General features: G+C 42.7%; 1 protein-coding gene across 3 annotated transcripts in view; it reads left to right on the top strand.

The window, feature by feature from the left end:
- slit1a (slit homolog 1a) overlaps positions 1 to 20,881 on the top strand; it is a 57,183-nt gene that overhangs the window by 3,053 nt on the left and 33,249 nt on the right. For all 3 annotated transcript variants that reach the window (XM_079560122.1, XM_079560121.1, XM_079560120.1), the window contains exons 2-4: positions 4,611 to 4,682; positions 6,425 to 6,496; positions 7,816 to 7,887. In XM_079560122.1, coding sequence (XP_079416248.1) covers positions 4,611 to 4,682; positions 6,425 to 6,496; positions 7,816 to 7,887 — 216 coding nt within the window. The remainder of the gene's footprint in view (positions 1 to 4,610; positions 4,683 to 6,424; positions 6,497 to 7,815; positions 7,888 to 20,881) is intronic.

The following is a 20,881-nucleotide window of genomic DNA, read 5'->3' as shown; positions in this document are numbered from 1 at the left end:
GGTGCGTGTGAGGGTGCATGCATGATTGCTTTGCATTGCTGTATTTCAGTGGACCATGAAAATCAAATTTGAAGAATCCACCAAGATCACCTTTCATCTCTCACATGTCCATTTTGTCTGAGCAAACGTAGAGAACCTTCAGACTGAAAACAAGGTGTGCCACAGCCAACTCATTCGGAAAACTATATATGCCTTAATTATCTTGATTTCATGGCTGTCAGAGCAATCTTTTGTAGGAAGAAATGCACTTTCCAGAGACAAAGCATTCCTTTGTTCTCTATATTGCTCTCTATCATAATAAATAACTTACTTAACCTCTTTGTTCTGTCTTACCTATTACTGTAGAAGAACCCATAGAGCTACATATACGCCTCCAAATCATTTTCAGTGAATTTGTCTTTGGGTTAAAGTACATAGAATAGATCAGGAAGAGCATAAGTTCAGTATACAGTATCTTCCAATCCAATATCAATTTCTCAAAAGCAAGATGAATTGAAATCTATGGCAGTCTGCAAACCTGCATAGGTCCACCATATCTATAATGTTTGCTTTTCCAAGTAGTAATCTTGCACTAAAGGCTGACTGAGCAGAAACACACTGCTTTATTGAGGGCCTTACCTGTTCTTGTGATTGCCACACTTCAGTACAGAGGTTTGTTCACGCTGAGCAGAAATCAGACCCTGTGAGGACAGACATGTTCCAGTTGGGTAAAGAGTGTTATTTTAGTCATGATGCTCGGCTGATCTCCCTCTGTTTTTAAAATCTTCTTCCAATCTCAAGAATTTAGTGATTCCTCTCCACAGATCATATCTCATCTATACTTTAGTTGCCTTCCATCCTTTCACTGCACTCTGCTCACCACATAATAAAACTATTATAGGCCTACTACAACACTTTGTTTTTCTTATCTTTGTTATTTTATCATTGCTGCCCCATGTCCTGCGTGATGGTTGCAGGCTCGGTCATACAGTGTGTTCACGGTGTAGTGATTAATCGGACTCTGATCGCCAGCTTGATTGCACAGTGTGAGGAGTGTGGACTGCACAGTGGCCTACTAGATCTTGTATCAGCTGGTTATCTCCTTCCCTGCCATGCAAAAGCTGTTCATGACAAATGGTCATGCAGGTCACGCAGTTGCTTCTGGGCCTATGGAGTTGAGTCTGGCGCAGGCGTAGGAGGAACCACGACTTTTTCTAAATGGAGACAAGACAATCTGGCAAAGCGTGCTTGAATCAAGTGTTCGTTCATACAGACACCCTGTTTTGCATTTGTTTGCCACGATTGGCTAATAGTTTAATTTCTATGAACAAAAAGTCAATTCAGTCGACACGTTTTCGCAGTTTTACATAAACTGTGACTCCATATTGTTAATCACGCAGAGAGTGCTTGTGCGTTTATTTTATTATTATTATTATTATTATATTTTTTCGTTGTTTAGAGAAGATCACGGACGCCATATTGTTAGAAGCGCGTTTCCGTGCGCGCTTTACACTCCTCGCTTCATAAATTGAGAAAATTGCAAACACGAAAGGTATGTTTTCATCCTACCAGTGATGCAGTTGGGATCACCTGTTAATCTGGGATTTTGTTCTGTATTTTTTTTCTGCTTCTCCTTATTGGTAAAACTAAACAAGAGCCACATGGCAAAAACTGTCATGTGATCTACACTTTCTCCCTGGCGCTTTACAAACTCAGCCACAAAGCAGCGCGATCAATCGCACAGTAACAAGCAGTAGAATCGTTGTTATTGAGTTGTATCTGATGGCGATTTGACTTATGTTATAATCAGAACAACACTGAGTCCAGTGGGAGAAATGTTTTAGAAAAGTTGTAAACTGTGTAATGTCTTGACGGTCAGTTTGCTGTTCCCAAATCCAAAACAGGTTCTTGTAGCAGAAAGATTAAAGCTTTTTCAGCATTGTAGCTTTGCTGCTGTGAATGTTTGATGCAGGCAGGTTGGTGCACCAGAAGCCGTACTCAATGTATGTGTAAAGGAAGCGTAAAGGATTGGATAGTGATGAGATAAATCCACTCGCCCTGCAGGAAGTATGTCAGTGCTGGGAGTCCTTGCAGAGTTTCCACAAGGCTGAACGCATTGGACCAAAACAGTTGGAGGAGCAAATCCTTCCCCGAAAAAAAAAAAGGAGTAGAAACTAATGATTCGGTCTGTGGGCTAAAAATGCTGAAAAAGTCAACCAAAACACAATTAACATAATAATAATAATAATAATAATAATAATAATAATAATAATAATAATAATAATAATAATAATAATAATAATAATAATAATAATAATTCATGGTTCGTTGGCTCGCTTTGATTGTAACAAAGCAGTTGCGTCCAGTCAGTGATATTTTGAGTTGATTTAACAGTCCTCACAGTTTACCTAAAAACAGCTTTTATGTTCAAACAGAGGAGACCCCAATTACTGAGGCAAGTGTTGACTGTTGACTCCTTTATTCATACTGTTCTATTGTTGCTGCTGTATTTGTTTTCTCTTACATACTTGCACAGAGTTTGACATTAACTTTTCTGCTTATGACCAGTGTGGCTTGTGTTTTCAGATGTTACTGCTGCCCATTAGTGTTTTTTTTAAAAGCCACGATTGATCAGTTGTGGAGTTTGTCAGGTTGAGTAAACTGTGAAATGGGCAGACCTAGGCCTGTCATTATATCAGATTTGAAGTTCAATATATCGAGGCAGGAAAATATCGTGATAAGCGATATTACTGACTCTAAGGATACTAGATACTGTCAACTCTAAAACATAAAAATGAGAGTAAACCTCTCTTCTAAAAGTGCATAATCATATCCTAAAATGCCACACAAGCTGCAATAAACATGAAATATAATGTAGCCCAATTTGCTTCAAATTTACCCCCAGAAAATAAGGAGAAAATGCTAATAAATGTGCAGACGATAAATATTGAGCCCAAAAATGTATTGTTTATTTGTTATTTATTGAACGATATGTCGATATAGTGATTATCGTGACAGCCTTTGGCAGACCTTCCATTGACTATCCCTTCTTTAATGTTCTTGTTAAATCAAACAGTGTGTAAAACTAATAATGTAAAAAAGTAGTAAGGAAGACATTATATATTTTAATGCTCATGTATAGGCATATGCTCGTATATATATGCCTTTGTAATACGTTGGGGGTAGCACATTACAAAAGTAACCAGTACCACAAATATATTACTTTTCTCACTAAGGAATATAACATATTACTTACACAATGTACGGGAATATATTAGTCATTAAAGGGGAAAGTGAAGGAAAAGGAAATCTCTGACTGCACTTTTGCTTCATGGCATTATTACAATTTTCAGTTTATATTTTGCCAAAAGTAACTTAAAGTAGTGTAACTAAGCTACATTTTTTAAACAGTAATATGTAATACAAGCATATTACATTTTTAGAGCTGTAATCACTAATATAAAACATATTAAAATTAAAGTAATTTGTCCAACACTGGTTACTACTTGCCACAGCCAAAATCTACTTGCATTAATGAATTAATGTGAATGTATGCCGAACATATATAATCAAACATTCATAAACATAATTGATTGTTGATTATTCTTTTACTTCGCAATTTTAAGCTTGCTAAAAAATGTTTTGGTCACATTTAAAAGTCATTGAAAAGAACTTTGCACTCACCATAATGCGCATGTAGATTAGATTAGAACGCAGATTGATAGTTGATATTATAGACGTATTAGTCATCTCTGTGGCATCCATCCCTCAGCATGTTATAGCAAGTGTTCATGGGAGTAAAGTGGGGTTTTCTTATTTTCTGTGTGAGTCATTTCCCACAGTTTCCCTCTTCATTCGAATGTCCGTCGTGTCACGCTGACCACCCTGAAGATAAGGCCTGTGCTGAGAGCTGTATCTGTGCAAGCACCTTTAATGAGCGCCACATGTGTGTTTCAGAGCTCGCACTAACTGAGCCCATTGCATTTTTTTTTTTTTAAGTTTTCCGTGTCGTTTGGCCTGTCCATATGCACCTGTCTACACACACACACACACCCCAGCTGCCTCTAATGACCTCTCTCCCTCGCATTGCATAGCACTACGGTCCCTAGAGCAGTTATTAGACGAAAGAGGAAAAGAGTGACTTTAGCTGCAAAGTGACGCAGGGCGGGGGTCAGAATTAGGCACTCCTGTAGCTTGCCAAAAGTGCCCTTACAACCGATGCACTACATCTTTGACTTGTTTCAGAGACTACACAGTATGAAGCTCTTTTGCAGCTTGAACAGCTTTTTAAAAGTGCAACTTTTGACTATATTGTGGCCCCATCGAGGAGCCTGCTTCTGTTAAATCCTCAGCACTTCATGGCCTTGGAGATCTGCCTAAATCCCTCCTGTTGCTCCTGTTCTTCCAGAAAGTGAAGAGCCAAAGTTAAGTGAAGACGTGACATACAATGAAAGCGCCAGGCTCACTCCGTGTACTCAGTTCAAATGGGATATTTAACAGCTTTGGTCTTGGTCTTTTTTTTTTTAAGTAGTTTTCACATAGCGGGTGGGACAGCTGATCTTTGTGAGGCCGAATAGCTCCACAGGGACAATGCATTTATATTAATTCAAATGTTATGTATTTCTTTACAGGGAGCTGAACGGGAATAATCTCACTCGCATCACTAAGACTGACTTTGCGGGGCTGAAGTACCTCAGAGTTCTGTAAGTACCTTTGCTCCGACATTATCTGTTCATTCATGCATTGCTGTAACTTCATCAGACTTCTGGTTATTCACATCGGGATGGTTTTGAAGAGTCACTCAAAAGTACATTAAGGCACCGGAGCATGTCCATGTGCTGTATAATGCTCTCATTTTTTTTTCTATGTTTGCATTGTTGGAGTAGCACTTAATGTCTCCTAGACACAGACTCACACCCACACTCTGTTCCCACGCATCAACATGTAATAGGCACAAGCAGCGCTCTTAATAAGCCCTCCGCACAGTTAACACATTCAGGTGAAGTCATTGACTCCCTCTGCGCTGAAATTAAACCACACTTATGACTTTGGGTTGTAAAGTAGTTGTAAAAGTGTCTATTTATGTTGTGCACACACTTACAAGTTGTGCCATAGGTGTTAAAAACACTGCCGAAGGGGAAGCTATGTAGACCTGAACATGTTTTAAAAGTAACCTGAGCTGCACATAATTCCGACTGCCTATTCCTGAGCCTTCTGGATATTTACCCCCCCCCCCCCCTGCTCCCTGTCTAAACCCTCCTCTACATGTTTGAGAGGAGTTAAATGCCCTCTCGTCACCAGGTTTGTACTTATACCTTAAGACAAAAAGAACAATCGATGCAGCAATAATTAATTCAAAATTAAATAGTCATTTGAAATGAATCCCTTAAATGTTATGTCGACATGTGTGGGTTTGTAAATCTGTCAGCTAGTTGTGTGTGCATCAAAACATAGCTACACAACCTTTGATCCTGCTGACCTCGGAGCTTCTCTCAAAGGGCTAAAGATGACCCAAGTTTATCTTTACAGTCAGTTGTGCTCCAGACCTACCTGTTTAAAGCCAACACAGATAATTGTCACTCATTCAAAGAGTGGAACATAAACAAAGAAAATCCCCAAATAATAATGATAATTATAAAAACATTGCTTCAGTATAATATAGAATAAAGTTTTCCTCATGTATTATTTCCATCTAAATTCATGAGTACGAGGTTCGAAGTGAATTGCATTTGCCCTTTGTTTATGGAGTGTGAACAGTGATTAGCATTTATATTTGATGGAGAGCAATCCCAGCCGGCTGACTTTCTGTTTGCCTCGCTGGAGACTTTAAAGACCGCCTTCAAACACTGAACAGTTGTGTATGGGCTGAAGGGACACTCTTGTTGCTCTGAGATCCTGTGGACTTTTTCCCTCTCTGTCCTCCTTACCATAAGTTATTGTAACACTTCCAAAACTATCTAAACTTTTTTTCTCTTCTTCTTAGCTTTGGCAATTTAATGAAGGAAAATCCTGTTTGTTTATTTTTTTTAATAATAGCTTTGATGCACTGCCTGTAACTAATATCCAACTCAGCAGTTTTATAAAAGCGGCCTACTCTGCCTGGAATCCCTAAGAGAAAGACCACCTCACATTCCCCGCTCTCTGATGTCTTACCTTCTCCTTGTCCTGCACTCGGGGGACCACACCAGAGCTCTGGCCCACTCTGTCTGGTTCCTTTGGAAAACTTTCCTGGCTGTTACTCTCCGTCCCTAGGCCAAGATTCCACAGTCTGCCCTCAGTCCTCAGCCTTGCCCCCTGAAGGCGACGCTGTCTGCGAGACGTGTTGTACTACTGTTCAAGATAGAGATAGAACAATTCACCGTTACTTGGAGCCCGAGATACTCACACTGCTGACCCATTAAAAGTGTATCTTGTACTCGAATTAAGGTTGTGTGTTTTTCTGCAGGCAGCTGATGGAGAATCAGATTACTGTGGTTGAACGCGGGGCTTTTGATGATATGAAAGAGCTGGAAAGACTGTAAGTACCACCCAAAGTCCCCAACCTTTACTGACCTTCTGCGAAAAAGACCTCACCATTTCTTTTGATATTCATATAACTAAGTGTACCGGAGGACATTATTACGGGGCAGTTTCCTGTCATTCCATTGTGGTTAAAGAGCTGAGAGGGCATGGCTCAGACGGAGTGTCTTTTATTAACTTTGCCTGTAGTATGTGGGTTATGTGGGCTAAGACCTGCCCCCACCACAGACCCCAGCTCATCTGGACAGCACCAGGACTCCATTGTGGCTTGTAAAGCCACTGGCAAAGCACATAGACAAACATAGTCAACCACACCTCACCCAGCTCATTAGCAAATCAATAGCTCAGGCCACATGGAAAGCTGCTTTACAGACGACTTTATGAACACATGTCGTCATGCATAGCAAGTGGTTAACTTATAAAAGAGTTTCCCTCATCTGAAACCCACATTAACCATTTACATACATTAAACTGGGGGCTGCACACTTTTCACCTTCCCTTCTCCAACTGATCCCAACTGGGCAGAAACATCCATGCGCCAAACCAAAGTGGAAATTAAGTAGCTTGGTTCTGTAAAGTTTAAAGCCACTAAGCCACCAGCAGGTAGAGTTCAGTGTGAGCCGTACAGCGGTGCACCATTAGTGCTCATTATGCTCTAAATCTCCTCCTCTGCTGGCCAAGAGCTCTTCAGAGCATACAGTGGGTGGCACCGGTCCCAACATCTGCCTGAGTGTCTGAAGGCAGAGCTGCAGACCTACATTCACCACAGTTATGCACTCACTCCCAGCACCTCCAACAGGCCATTCATAGTGAAGAGAGTTGTGGTTTCCAGCAGATTAGCAACAGTCTGTTCCTCATTGACTTAACTGTTGTATTTGCATAAAGCCTGCCAGTCTTGGACTTGTCTGACAGGGAGTGTGCTGCCAACCTGTCAGGGCTTCTATTGCTAATATTCTGAAGAAACACCCGCTAAGACTTTAACTACAATAAAAATCGAAACGTATGCAGACAAACATTGATGTAATCCACACATTTAAATTGAATTATTGCACTTTTATTACTAGCAAAGTCAATGAAGCGATGAATTCACCGGAGTACAGCTATAATTTAACGGCGAGAGATATTTATGGTGCTGTTTCTGTCTTGCACTTTAATTCCCTTGGATATATTGAGTTGGATATTTATGTGACATAGAGAGTTGAAACACAATAGCCAGTGGCTAAACCTATTTTACTGCAGCTAACAGAAATTATTCACAGCCTACTCACTCAAGGGCACGCACCAACTCTGGTTGATCATATGTTTTCCCTGCTGCAGGCGGCTGAACCGTAATCAACTGCAGCAGCTTCCCGAGTTACTGTTTCAGAAGAACCCGGCCCTGTCTCGACTGTGAGTACAATCACTTTTATTAGTTTGGTTGTATGTTTTGTACTTAAATTCAACACAAAGTCAGGAATCTTTTTGTTTTAACTTTACAATGTTGTTTTTTGTAAAAGAAGTTATGACAATGACATTGTATTTTGATATGTTTATACCTTTTATGTATATATATATATTTTTTTTTTACTGATTTTCAATTCAAGTTCATTCACGGCTCTCATCTGTACATGAGTTACCTGCAACATCTGGAAATGAGCAAAATGATTTTACCCTCTTCTATTTCTGGAGTCACACTAACCTTACCCTGCCCCATGTTTAACTCCACCTTCAATCTATTTGTCACTTCTGCCTATTATCACACTAAAGCTAATGTGTACTTATATCATCCTTAACACTGAACAGAGCTGCGGACTCTGTCTCACAGGCTCAGAGCCGAGGCCTTCCAGACCAGTGGACGGCCTTGAACGAGCCTGATTAGTCCATCTGCAGCAGCGGCTTCTGCCAACAGCCAAAGGATTGTGCTCACACAGCTCCTCCGTTTGGTCCAATCTAACTTCATGCTCATTATTCCCGACTAATGCTGGCTTTTTCTGCCATGTCTCAGAGAATTAGACTTTGCTTAACATTACTTAATTGATTCGCTATGTGTATACTCTCATTTGTTCTTGATCCTCGAGTGGATGAAAGAGAGCCATAATAGACCTTGAAGCGTTTCAGGTGCAGAAGTGCTGCACATTCTTTTATGGTAAAACAAATGTAAGAACCCTGAGCTTTAAGAAAATAACACAATTACTCATGGAGCTCATGGTTGACTGGCAGATACAGTTTATGAAAGGCCTCAAGTTCTTGTTAAACTTTACTAGTAGCATATGATCAAGAGAAGCGCGGGAGACAAAGGCTTTTCTTAATGTGTTTCTTAATTCTTGAGCAGCGTGTCTGAGCCACATGGTGGGTTCTGGTTGCAGTCTGATGCGATTGGGTTACAGCCCTGTCTCGCCCCTGCCAGCAGCTTTTAATGGACTTAAAAGGTTCTCAGATCCCAAAGGATGACTTTCACTGCTACTTCACGTGTGTTGAGAAAGAGGCACAAATCCAGGCAGAGATTGGAAACGGTGGAAGACACAATTTGTTGTTGTTGTGCTTGTTCATTGGTTCTGATCCACATTTATCACCCAAACCAGGGGAGTTCGGTGGGGTACTATCACAGTTTCTTCCTTTTTTAAGATTAATTACCCCTTCCTTACCCCTTTATTTTGGGAACTTTAACATAATTTTCTTTTTGTCTTTTCTCCCTTCTCACACAAACATCCCCTCATTTCAGGGAAAGTGTGTATAACAAAGTGGCTGTTTAGATCTCCCGCAGAGAGGACAAACAAAAAGTGCACGAGGGATAGAGACGAGGGCAGAGAGACTGAAATCCACGCACTCATTAAAAGTTTGAGGAAAGCGCGCGCTGTTAGTAAAAGGCGTCTGGTAAACAAGGCAAAGACTTAAGGTTTTGTCTGGGCCTGACTTCCACATTGTCATTAAACTAATGGTGTAATTAGACCTCTCTGAATGCGGACTGGAGATTTGAGACTAAAGTAGGTGCTTAAGTTGCAAAGACGGGATTTGCTGCACTTGATTTGTTGCAGTTGGGAGCGTGCACAGTTTTTTCTTCATTGGGCAAGAATATCTGTGCTGCGGGGAATGATTAAGAACTTTCTTTTCTCTTTCAAGATCTTTCTTCTTTATCTCAGGCCCATTTCTTTGTCTTCCCCGCTGCAAAGATAGCGGAGACACTGATGCATGAGGGCCAGAGCAGAGATAATTGGAATTGATTAGAGATTATTAGAGATAGTTAGAGTTAGTTAAAGCTGCCTGTGATGGATGGCACTGACAAGAAGCTACGGGAACGGCATTGTGGAGGCGTGAGGTGGTGGCAGCGTAACACGAACAATAAGAGTGAAAGCCAGGATTGCATTTGTCACTGTTACCTCCTTTGCCGTCCTCATCCCACTTCCACCGCACCTCTGGTCTGTAATCTACCGTCCTGTCTGTAATTAGTGTGCACTCGCAGCGGGAGAGCTCTCAATGAGGAAGCACCTCAGGACAGAGAGCAAGTCAGCGGCTCACAGGCTGTGGGGCCGGGAGGGAACGAACTCTTTATCGGTGCAGTTTAGGGGCCCATATCGTGTCAAATCGAAAGCTCAGAAGACCCTGGTGTTTTGGACCAATCCCGAAGGCAGGTTTAACATGGCCGACAACAACAAGCACTTTTATTGATAATGATTGACAACACGGCGACGATGAGACTTACAAGACTTACAAATGCAAGGACATTTTTTACAAAACTTTTTGGAGCACATTTTTTTACCAGTTCAGCATTACCCAAATCGAAAGCTTAGACTGGAGCTGAGTAACGCCTCATTTGAAAGCTTAGAACTTTTTTTTTTTGGCTTGTTTTCGCAGTTTTTTTGTCATGTTTGTGTCGGGTTTTTTTGTAGTGTTTTCGCCACATTATGTCACTTTTATTGTTGCTTTTCTGGCACGTTTTTTGGTGCTCTTTCATTGCGCCTTTGCCACTCTTTTGTCACTCTTTTGTGGCTCTTTTTTTTTTGCTTTTTCATCACGTCTTAATCATGTTTTTGACACTTGTTTGTGCTTTTTTTCCTTCTTTTTTTGTTGCAATTTCATCCTTGTTTTCGTTGCTGTTGTGACACTTTGATCAAGAAGCTTTTAGATTTGGGTAATGCCAAACTCGGTTCAGGTGAGGGGTCAATTGCTTCAGTGCTTTGTTGCTTAGCTGTGGTTGGAGGCTTAGCTGTCATTGATCCAATCAGCAGCAAATATCTCCAAGAATACCAAAAAAAGTGTATGTTTAGTATGTGTATTCTGTACTTACCTTTGCAGTTATTTGCCGTTGAGTGACTTTGAAAGCAATATCCTCACTGTTCTCTTCCAGTTGAGCTATTTCAAACTCATCAACTGGACTGGGTTGTTTGAGTTGAGGACATTTTTCCCTCCCTTCTTCTTCTTCTGTCCTGAATATTCAGACTGTACACATGAGTGAGAAGAAGCCCCTGAAAAGAGAGTAGTAACAGTGATGGAAGACTTGTAGCAAAAGTCTGCTGGGTTCTTATTTTATCTTTTAAATATGCTGTATGTTTTTCCCCCCACTAACTGTTAAAAACCCCTTTCATTGCGATGATTGAGCTAGTTTCAATAATTGTGTCTGGAGCTCGGTGTCGTGCGTTTTGCGCCCCCAGTAGCGACGGAGCAGAGGGGATGTGTGTACCTGTTCTGTTGGTAGTTTAGGAAACGCTGGCACTGGATCGGAAAGAAGGCGTGTCACGTCTGTTCTTATAGTCCTCCTCTCATCTGTCATTTCACTATAAATGCCTGACAACGGGCCCGTCGATGCACACAAACCAAAAACACACATGTGCAAACAAAGCGGCACACTCTGAGACAAACCTGCGAGCAGAAAATGTAAATAAGTCTAATTAGATACAAACCGGTAGAGAATAGCTCTGTAATTACATCTTTGGTTACTAATGTGTGGATGGCAGGCTGGCAGACAGTGCATTCTTTCTATGGCTTTCACTCAAGATAAAACGCGAGCTTTGACTCTGCGCTGTGCAGTATGTTTGTGTTGGAAAAATTCAGTGTTTTGTGTTTGTTTATCGCTCGGATGCTCAGGGAACAGAAGCGTGGTCGTGTGAGAAGAGAAAAAGCATTTTGTGGCAGAATAAATAATGTGCACTATCATTAAACATATAAATCATTGGGTTGGCGCTGCTTTCTTGTTTGTTTTTAACTTTGTTTCTTCAGTATCCAGTCATTTTCATGTCGAATCGGCTCATAAAGTTGCGTTTTGTATTCCGTGGCTTCTATGTGCCGCAGTAAATGAACTCTGCAACTTTTGACTTATTCTTTATAAAAGCCAGTGTTTGTCTTTCGGTGACTGTTTCAAATGTTTGGATAATGCATATTGTGAATGCATGTGTGCCTGGCAGCTTCCTAATAGTCCGGGCTGGTCTTGTCATTTCCCTTTCTTTGTCTGTGCTGATGAATGACCTGCTTGGACGTGCGAGGTCTCTTTGCCTCTCTCTCTCTCTCTCTCTCTCTCCCTCCCCAATGGACCGTTTGGGCCCCCTTTTTTTGGCAGCGGTCCCCATGGCAACCTGTCTCCATCATGAGGGTACGGTGCCGCGATTTCACTGTGGTCTGTCAGACACTGAGTAAACACTTGCTCGCAGGGGCAAAAATCAGCCTCACCAAAAGCATCAAAACAGTATCATGCGACAACTTCTGTAATTAGCAGCCTGACTTTATATATTAACTTTTTACTCAGACTTTAAAGGGGCATCATGGAACTTTTTATGTGAATAAACCCAACTTGATATTTGTGCGTAATTTACCTTTTGGTGACCATTATTGGCTGTATGGGTGGTTAGCGTAGTACCTTTCCTTTTGATCACGGTGGCCTCTACAACGCTCCAAGATCAATTGTTTTGTCTTGGAGAATTATGGAGGTCATTTATTTTTTTCACATAAACTTTCATAATGCACCTTTAATATGCAAATGTGTTGCACCCTGTCTGGGAAACACTAATTCGCTGCCTCATTTAAAATGAAATTAAACTCTATAGTAAATTGTCATCTTTACATCACAGTAGAAATAAATGAGCAACTGGAGTAGATCGATAGACATATTTGCACCTTTAAGAGTATCGGCTATCAGTCTTAAGCTGTAGCAAATGTGTCAAAAACATTACTGTATATATATATATATGTTATTATTCTATTCTATGGAGCAGCACTCTACTAATTTTAGTCCATAATAAATTAATATCGTAAATTATTAAAATAGGTCCCACATATCAGCCTCAAAACATTTGTAGAGCTTGGCTACAAATAGATAATTGGTCATTTATATAGCGCTTTTCTCCCCACTAGGCACTTTGCATTAAGGAACCACTCACCCATTCACACTCGCATTCATACACCAGTGTCAGACACAAAATGGGTGAAGTGTCTTGCCCATTCCTACGGTCACAAGACGACCCGTTCTACTATCTGCACCACTGTCGGCCCTACAACAGGTGCTCTGGATTCTAAAGATGGTAAAGAAGCTCTTAGCGGTCGACACAGAGTGCTGAATATATACCTTTCCTGCATAAAAAATAAAAACTTAAATATCCAAAACCAGCAAAAAGAAGACAGAGAAAGAAGAGAGGAGGAGAATGACAAAGTGAATTAAAAAAGTTGGATGTGCAAAAAGAGCGGGGTACACATGCAGTGGAGGGGGTGAAACAGCAGTGTTTATATTTACTAATGATTTTGTGTCCCGCCTCATGAATAATGGAACACATGGATTGCGGCGTGTTAAATATTCACTCTAAAGCGCGGGGACATCAGTGTTTTGTGCGTCCAGCGTCTGGTGCACACTGCTCCACATTCACACCAGCTCCGATGCTCCAGATATATCCTCCCAGCGCTGATCGACCACTCGTTTACTCATTTAAATGTGTATATGTGTGTGTGTGTTTGCCAGCGCTGAGGACTGGCCTGGTCATTATGAATTGATATGGCATGAATAAGACATCAAAGTGTGGTCTAGATCCGTCATGAGTAACACACACAGGGATTTCACTCGGAACTGGCTGCTTCGTTGACGACAGTTTGCCTTTGCTCCGGCTGCTCCAGATTGAAACTGACGTACGGCCGAGAAAAGGCTGCCCTCGTGTCTCCTTGAAAACTTTAAGGAAACGGTCTGAGGAATGCGGCAGTCCCAGCCAGGAATAACAACCCATCGAGTGAGTCGGGGTGTCCTCCTCTCTTCTGGCTATGTGTGTGGGTCCCGCTTGGACACATTTATCAGAATGTGAAATCCAGCTTTGTCGTCTCTCCACGGACAGACTGCAGTGGCCCTTATGGCATGTGTTTCTCTCTCTCAGACCGAGCAGAGACCTGGACTTTCCATCAACACTATCTGCTCTGGATCACTGTGCGAAAAGCCCAACAGGACCAATACAGTATCTTTGTGTAATCTCAAGTTATGACCTGTTAGGGTCTGGACTTAAGCTCCGCAGCGCAGTGTTGGATGTGAGTCAAGCACACAGCGGCGCTCCTCGTCCTCCGAGTGGGGACTGCGGAGGGGGTTCAAGCCCTTTCCTGACATCCAGGAAATAGCAGGAAGCGACCCACACATGTGTTGACCAGCACCAGTGCACCCACTCGTAGACAGTCGGAGCCTTATGCGGTGGCCTCAGGCTCGAAGTCAGATTTAGAGATTAAGAGGAAAATGCAAACAAATTTGCCACACACACACACGCACGCACACACACACACACACACCTGTAATTACTCAAATGACTCCGGACACATCTTCAGCTCACCACCTCTTCAAAGCAAGAGGCACACAACTAAGTCTGATCCAAAAATGCGATATAATGGACCCAGAGAAATCTTTGCATTTTAAGTTAATGCGCATGTAATCACATAGTCTTAAGGTGCATCCCCCGGGCTGCAGTCTTGGCTGAACTGGTTTCTCTGCCCTCTGGCTATATTTCTGCATGAGTGTGAGAACTTTGTGCTGTTTGTCTGTGGGGAGCACTTCACTTCTCTCCTGCTTGATGTGATTGTCCATTTACAAAATACAACGTATGCAACGTATTTTGTGTGGTTCAGCATGACTGTTTTATTACATTTCATTTGGTAAAAACACATTTCTCTGAGCTGCTGGTTGGTGTTGTGCATGGGTTAAAACAAATTGCAACGTGTTGAATAATTTCTGATACAGCCCGCCCGCTGCAGCCTGGCAGGAGGCCCTGATCTCATTAGCCAGAATGCACCAGAGATTGTTTCATAGATTTCAGTGTATTTTCTAGTTTTGGTGGAGTCCATGCCTATTTTTTTTATAGTCACTGGGGGGTGGAATTGGTTTCCTTTCCCTGCTGTTTTCATTTAAACACAGCTGGTCTGCTAAAACAAAGATCCAAGATATGAATTTGCTGCTGCATCACTTGTTTTCCTGCCGTTGTTTTTTTTGTCTAATTCCTGCTATATTCTCTTGACCTCTATTTAAAGTTATTTTCTCTGAACAACTATGCAAACTATGCCAAGTGGATGTTGAGGATATAACTAAGTAGGTGATTGTGGACTGTCCCCATCTGTGGAGCTTTTTAAAGAGCTTCCCCTCCTCTCCTCGTCTGCGTGCCAGTGCCGCGAGTTCGAGGCACCTGCATTAGTCCGGAGCTCAATTACCACTTCAAAGCGGCGCTCTGACAGAGGAGGCCTTGGTGACAGTGGGGCCCAATGCTGAAGATAAAACAGGGCTGGGTCTCCTCTCCGTCCACCCTCCCTCTGAGCCTCTGTACCGCACTTCAGTCTCCCTTATCTCTCCGCTCTCTTCCTTCCATTACTTCCTAGTCTTATCTGTGCCCTTCACACCTGGTGCTGGGATGGCCAACCTCATCTGTGAAAAGTCCATTCTTCTTCACCCCTGGTCAGGCTTTCCCTTCATCCTCGTCGGGTTATAAATGGCTGGGGGGGGGACCTGGTACTCGGCGTGTGCCCCAGGGTGTGGTAATGAGTTTCTCGTTTCTTTCATGTCACCCGTGGCTGTAGGGCATGTTGTACTGGTGTTATTGCAGGAGTTGTTGATGTGGTCTGTAGGGACGGGCGATATTGGCAAAAATTAACATCCGAATATTTTTGGACTTTCTCAGTGATGGCAATTAAGAGATATTGTTGCAAAAAAATGTGTATATCCGTAACATTTCACCCTGGAAATACAAGTAAATGCAACTATTAATTTTATTGGAGTGTTTTTAAAGGCACACTCCGTAACATTTTGGCTTACCAGCAATAAAAAACAAGCTCCTAATGATCAGCTCCACATAGGAAATGCTATTTTGTCTGTGGGTCATCAAAGAAATGATTTGGTTGAGGACCTAACCTGAAAATCAACCTCATATTTGGCTGCCTTTAGTCAACATCTTCATGGAGTCAGTCTACTGACTATCTTCATGGAGATAGTCAGTATCAAATTAAATGTAATGGTACCTAGTCCTACTCTCCTCTCCTCAGACCTGACTTGTAACTTCATCTGTAGCTCTTCTTCATGGAGGAGTTTTGCTTTGATTGTCATAAGGATTAATCACAGTAAGCCCTCTTCACACTGAAATAGCATTCATGAATAGCATTATAACCTGCAATGGTGTAGAGTGTGGCTTTAAGTTTATGTGGCTCAAAAAGAAAATGACCAAATAATGAAATAATGATTATTTTGAACTTTTTGGTTTCTTGTCATTGATGTTCTCAATATTGTAATTTTGCTGTAGACGATATACTGCCCATCTCTAGTGGTCTATCATGGGCAGTCAAAGACCAGACAGAAACATACACACATTCTCCATGACACACAGACACACAATTCAGTCTCGAGAGACCCAAATCGGAATAATCCATCTAAGTTATAGCCATTGTATTATCCCTTTGACCTTTTCCAATGTTTACTGGCCCCGGAGGTCACATGCTTTTGGCCGTGCTACGGTACAGGCCAGAAATCAACTGCAGTCATGTAACATTTTCCCATCAACCTCTGTTCCTAATCCCTCACTGTGTCAACACTTAGTAAATTTGCCGAAGGGAGCAGAAAGGTCATTTGAACAAAAACTTGTGGGCCATGGTTTTCATCTGTGCTTTTCAAGTTTTTTTACTGCCTCCATTAGCAGCGTTGTGTGTATATGTGTGTGTAATCCTATAATGCCCAGCCACATGCCATTATTCCCCCCTCCCCTGACACCTTTATTAGCCCTCCATATGAAGATTAAAGTGGACTTGTCACTTCACTGGATCCATTAAACTCTGATTATGGTTAGCCATCCAACCGACATAATGCAATTTATTATTCTGACTAAATTTACTCCCTACATCCTGCTTGCGGATCACGGTCAAACTACATGAAGTAAATATGCCCATTTTGTCAAACAAGGGGATCCCCCTTGTCAAAATAGATAGATATGTAAGCAAGGCTATAGAGTTTGGGATTTAATTATTTTTTTGGGGAGGGACGAGCAAACCTTGTCCATAGACTCATATTGTCAATAACAAAAGCCTAGAGAAGAGCTGCGTAACAACTCCGTAAAATCTGCCTGGTCATTATTGATTACATTCAGCATCAAACACCTTTATGTGAAATATAACCCCAATAGTTTGAAATCGCCAAAGGTTTGTTGAAGTTGAAATAGCGGTTTTGATGACCTGTGCTCTCTTTACTCGGCCTACATTTCAAATTCTACCTTCATTAGATTGACTCCCCCATGTGACTCTCTTTGTATAGAGTTCGTCGATTACAGGACTTACCGTTACATACTGAAAAGGTACAGAAGTCACGGCGCTGACCTGTCTGCGAAGGCTCAGTTGACCAGCGGGGTGAGAGAAGCACTGCCTGATTTCCCAGGCAGGCAGCCTCTTTGTGACGCGGTTAAAGATGTGTTTGAACACTCTTCCCATCACCCCTTCACCCCCCTCGACCCCCTCCGCTGCATCCCTCCATCTCTCCCTCCATCTCCAGAGAATAGCATGCCCTTTGCTCAAGCCATTCCGTCTCCGTGGAGCTCATTGTTCGGCGGTTGCTAGGTGATTGTTGGGGCCTCTTTGGTCACCGTGGATACGTGGGATGCAGGGTATTTGGTCCGGGGTCAGCACTGACAGAGGTGACGTGAAGGTGTGTGGCTACATTGGTTTGCAGGCCGGATTGTTGGCGAGCAATACGTGTGTGTGTGTGTGTGTGTGTGTTTGGTTAAGGGTCAGCCGTGACAGGGCTTTTTCAATGGGCCTGGGTGTGCCCGACCCCTCCTTCGCCATTTATTAGTCTATTCAGTCACCCACTCCTCTGCTCCGAGCCAGGCTGGGCCAGGAGGCAGTGGAGCTGTCAGTCAACAAGGGGGAGGGGCTGGAGGGGATCCCAGAAAACATAATTCATGAGAGGCACAAGAGGCCGGGTATCACACTAAATGGAAACAAGCGCAGGCACTGTAACAGCAATTACACACAGCTGAATGGAAGAGTGGCTATTAGTGCTCAATGGCGTTTGAGGCACCTCACACCTGCTCTTCCTCTGCCATTTTATCACTCTGTCCCACTGCTGCGTGCTCTGCTCATTCAGTGAAACAACACCGGGGTACAGCCTCTTTGTCAACTGCCCCACTGAAACCCTATCTGTGCACGCCAAGCTGGCTTTGGCTGCAAGGACTTGAGGAATCCTGCAGTGGCATTCACAAACCCAGCTGTTATGTACAACGAAGTCAAATCTGCAATGAGACAAAAGCATGTTCCAAATAAGGCCCACCCCTTTAAGAGTATTTTCTATTTGCCGCAAAGTTGATATCAGCATTGCATTTATCTTAAATCAAATGCTGATTTCCAGGTGAACCTTCGGCCTTGTCTCTGAGCCAGAAGGAATGCGATGTCCTCACCTCAGCTGTAACCGATATTCCATTTAAATAACTTCAACATGCCCACACAAATAGAAGAGAAACCCTGGCACTGTACAGGGCATACCTGTGATAAATGGAGGGGTGTGTCCGGCCTTATATTTCACCCACTCTCTCTAACCACAACAGTAATGCACAGAAAATGACACAACACATAAATCTAACTCACTTTGACATGAGGACAATAGTTTAATGCGAGACCTCACGCAGTTCCTGGAACAGTTGACAGGACCCATATTCTTGGTATTCACGAGAGTAAGTTATTGAAAGTAGGGAGGGTGGGGGGCACTTTATTAGGCTGGTAGAATTGATTCGTTGGAGTGTGTTGATGTGGTGTTGACCCGGGACCACGGCGCGCACTGCTGTCAGAGCGGCTTTGTTGTTGCCGTTTCCTTTTCTGTGCGCCCCGCTCAGGCCCGTAACCCTGCTCTGTGCGCTATGTGTATCATGGTGTAGCGCGATCACTTTCTTCATAAATCACTGTCAGATTCCAACAGCACAAAACAAACCGCAGTATAAAGGTTTGATAATAAGGCCGTTGGTGTGTGTTGTGTTTAAGTGCCAAGCCTCCAGCCTTTCATTTACCAATCTGGGTGCACCAGAGTTTATGAAAATTCATTGAGTGTGAGATGAGCTTTTTTCCTCTGATGAATATTGCACAAAAGGCAGCACTGGGCGACAAAACACACATCGATTTGAAGGAAGAAAGAAGTGGAGTGTTGGTTGAGGGAATGATTGCTGGTGTGTATCGGTATTCACCAGTAAATGTCTGTCACTCTGTGTATGGCTGTCACACAAGGGGCTGCTAAATAAATGATGTTTGAAATGAGAGCAGCTCTCTGCAGACCATCTCTGCTTCATGAAAAGAGCCCGTTTACAAGTCCTCACAAACACATGTGGCCGCTACAGTCGTATTTCTTGCAGTGTTTCTTTACTTGAGAAACATGTCAGACTTTTTCTCAGTGTGTGTCCTCAACCTCGGGCTTCAGCGTAGAATCTGCCTCATGTCCACGCTGATAGTGACAGGATGGGAAGCATTACCGGGCATGCCAAAGCAAACACACTTGCACATAAACACTGAGCTTGTGAAGGAAGCAGGAGAGTGTTAGGGAGCTCAGCAGAGCAAACGCAGTAATAAAGGCAGGATTTGGCCCGATTCTAATGAGAGGAAGCACCAGAGCACAGCAGTCCTCACATTCTCGCAGGCCCAGGCTTGACATAAGACCCAACTTTTGTTACCAAACAGTGTGCAGCGCTGACTCACGGTTCCTGTGTTTGCTGTGCGGGCTGTCCTAACATACCATTACTTCTCTCAGGAAAGGCCACCATCTCCTCAAGACGCAGTGGTCTCTCAGACAAAAGCCTGACATTTTACTTTCTCTCAATGCTAAATGGAGCAGCACCATTTGAACTGAGCCGTGAGTGAGTCTGAGAGACAGTCGTGGTGGTAGCTGCTGTTCGAGCAGGGAGGTGAGGGATACATAGTTGTCAGAGCAGTTGTTCAGCAGATGGTTCCCACACTTTCATTGTTTTTGGTGGATTTTCACAACCGCCCATATCCAGGCAACTGCTGCAAAGGTCAGACTGGAGGAAGGAAGAACAGGAGCTGGGCAGTGCCCTCATGTCATGTAGACTGAAGGCGAATGCTCTGTGTTTGAATACAGACAAACTTTTGAAATATTTAGATTCTGCTAAAGTCTGTCGATGTGGCGTCCATGATAAATCTATGTTTCGGTAAAGATATTGCGTAAACTGTGCCAGTCAGTGATATCATTGGCTTATCTAATAATGACTAAAACCAGGTCTGTGTAAATACCTTTCATGAAGCGTGAGTGTATTCAATGCTTCTAATCTCTATCTAATCTGAAGACACATTTGTTGCCAAAAATCATTTTAACATCATGAATGAATAAACCTTTTATAAAAAGGTGAAATCAAATGGAGACTGAAGAGCATCCATTAAAATGTAGGTGGAAGGTGTGAAATGCTTTCTTTACAATGTGGGTCATATTCTCAGAGACAGGTCTGGACACCTTCACGGCTGACTGCATGTGTCTGACTGACAGAGAGGTGCTAAGAGATGTCTTTTATTTTTGTCATTAAAGAGGATCTATGGGAATTTAAAGGAGGTGCAAAATCATAAAATGCAGAGCTATCATTCTTTGTTAGAGACTTGTTTTTTCATTGTGTCTTGCACAGGCTGATGCAGGTCTTACCACAAATGGATGGTAATTTTGACTCAATGCAGCATTCTGCAGCCCCACATTGATCTGTCATTGACAGAGTTAATGAGCATGGACATGAGGCGCAGAGCGTCTCCACAAAGACATCAAAGTGGCCCGTTATGACTGGCCTGCTGTGAAGCTGGCCTTCAGGCAGACACCCGACTGATATAAGCCTCGACTCCCTGGGATGAACAGAGGAGAGGAGGGGGTGGGCCAACCAGGGCCGAATCTTGGCACAGTGTTTAAGAAGTTTAGATGACTTCTTGCTTTCTTGTTTGTCCTACAACATAT

Source organism: Gobius niger (genome assembly GCF_951799975.1).
Source record: "Gobius niger genome assembly, chromosome: 7".
In the NCBI taxonomy this organism is placed as follows: Eukaryota; Metazoa; Chordata; class Actinopteri; order Gobiiformes; family Gobiidae; genus Gobius; species Gobius niger.
Note: the sequence above shows the minus strand (reverse complement) of the source record. Positions and strands in the feature narration are given on the sequence as shown.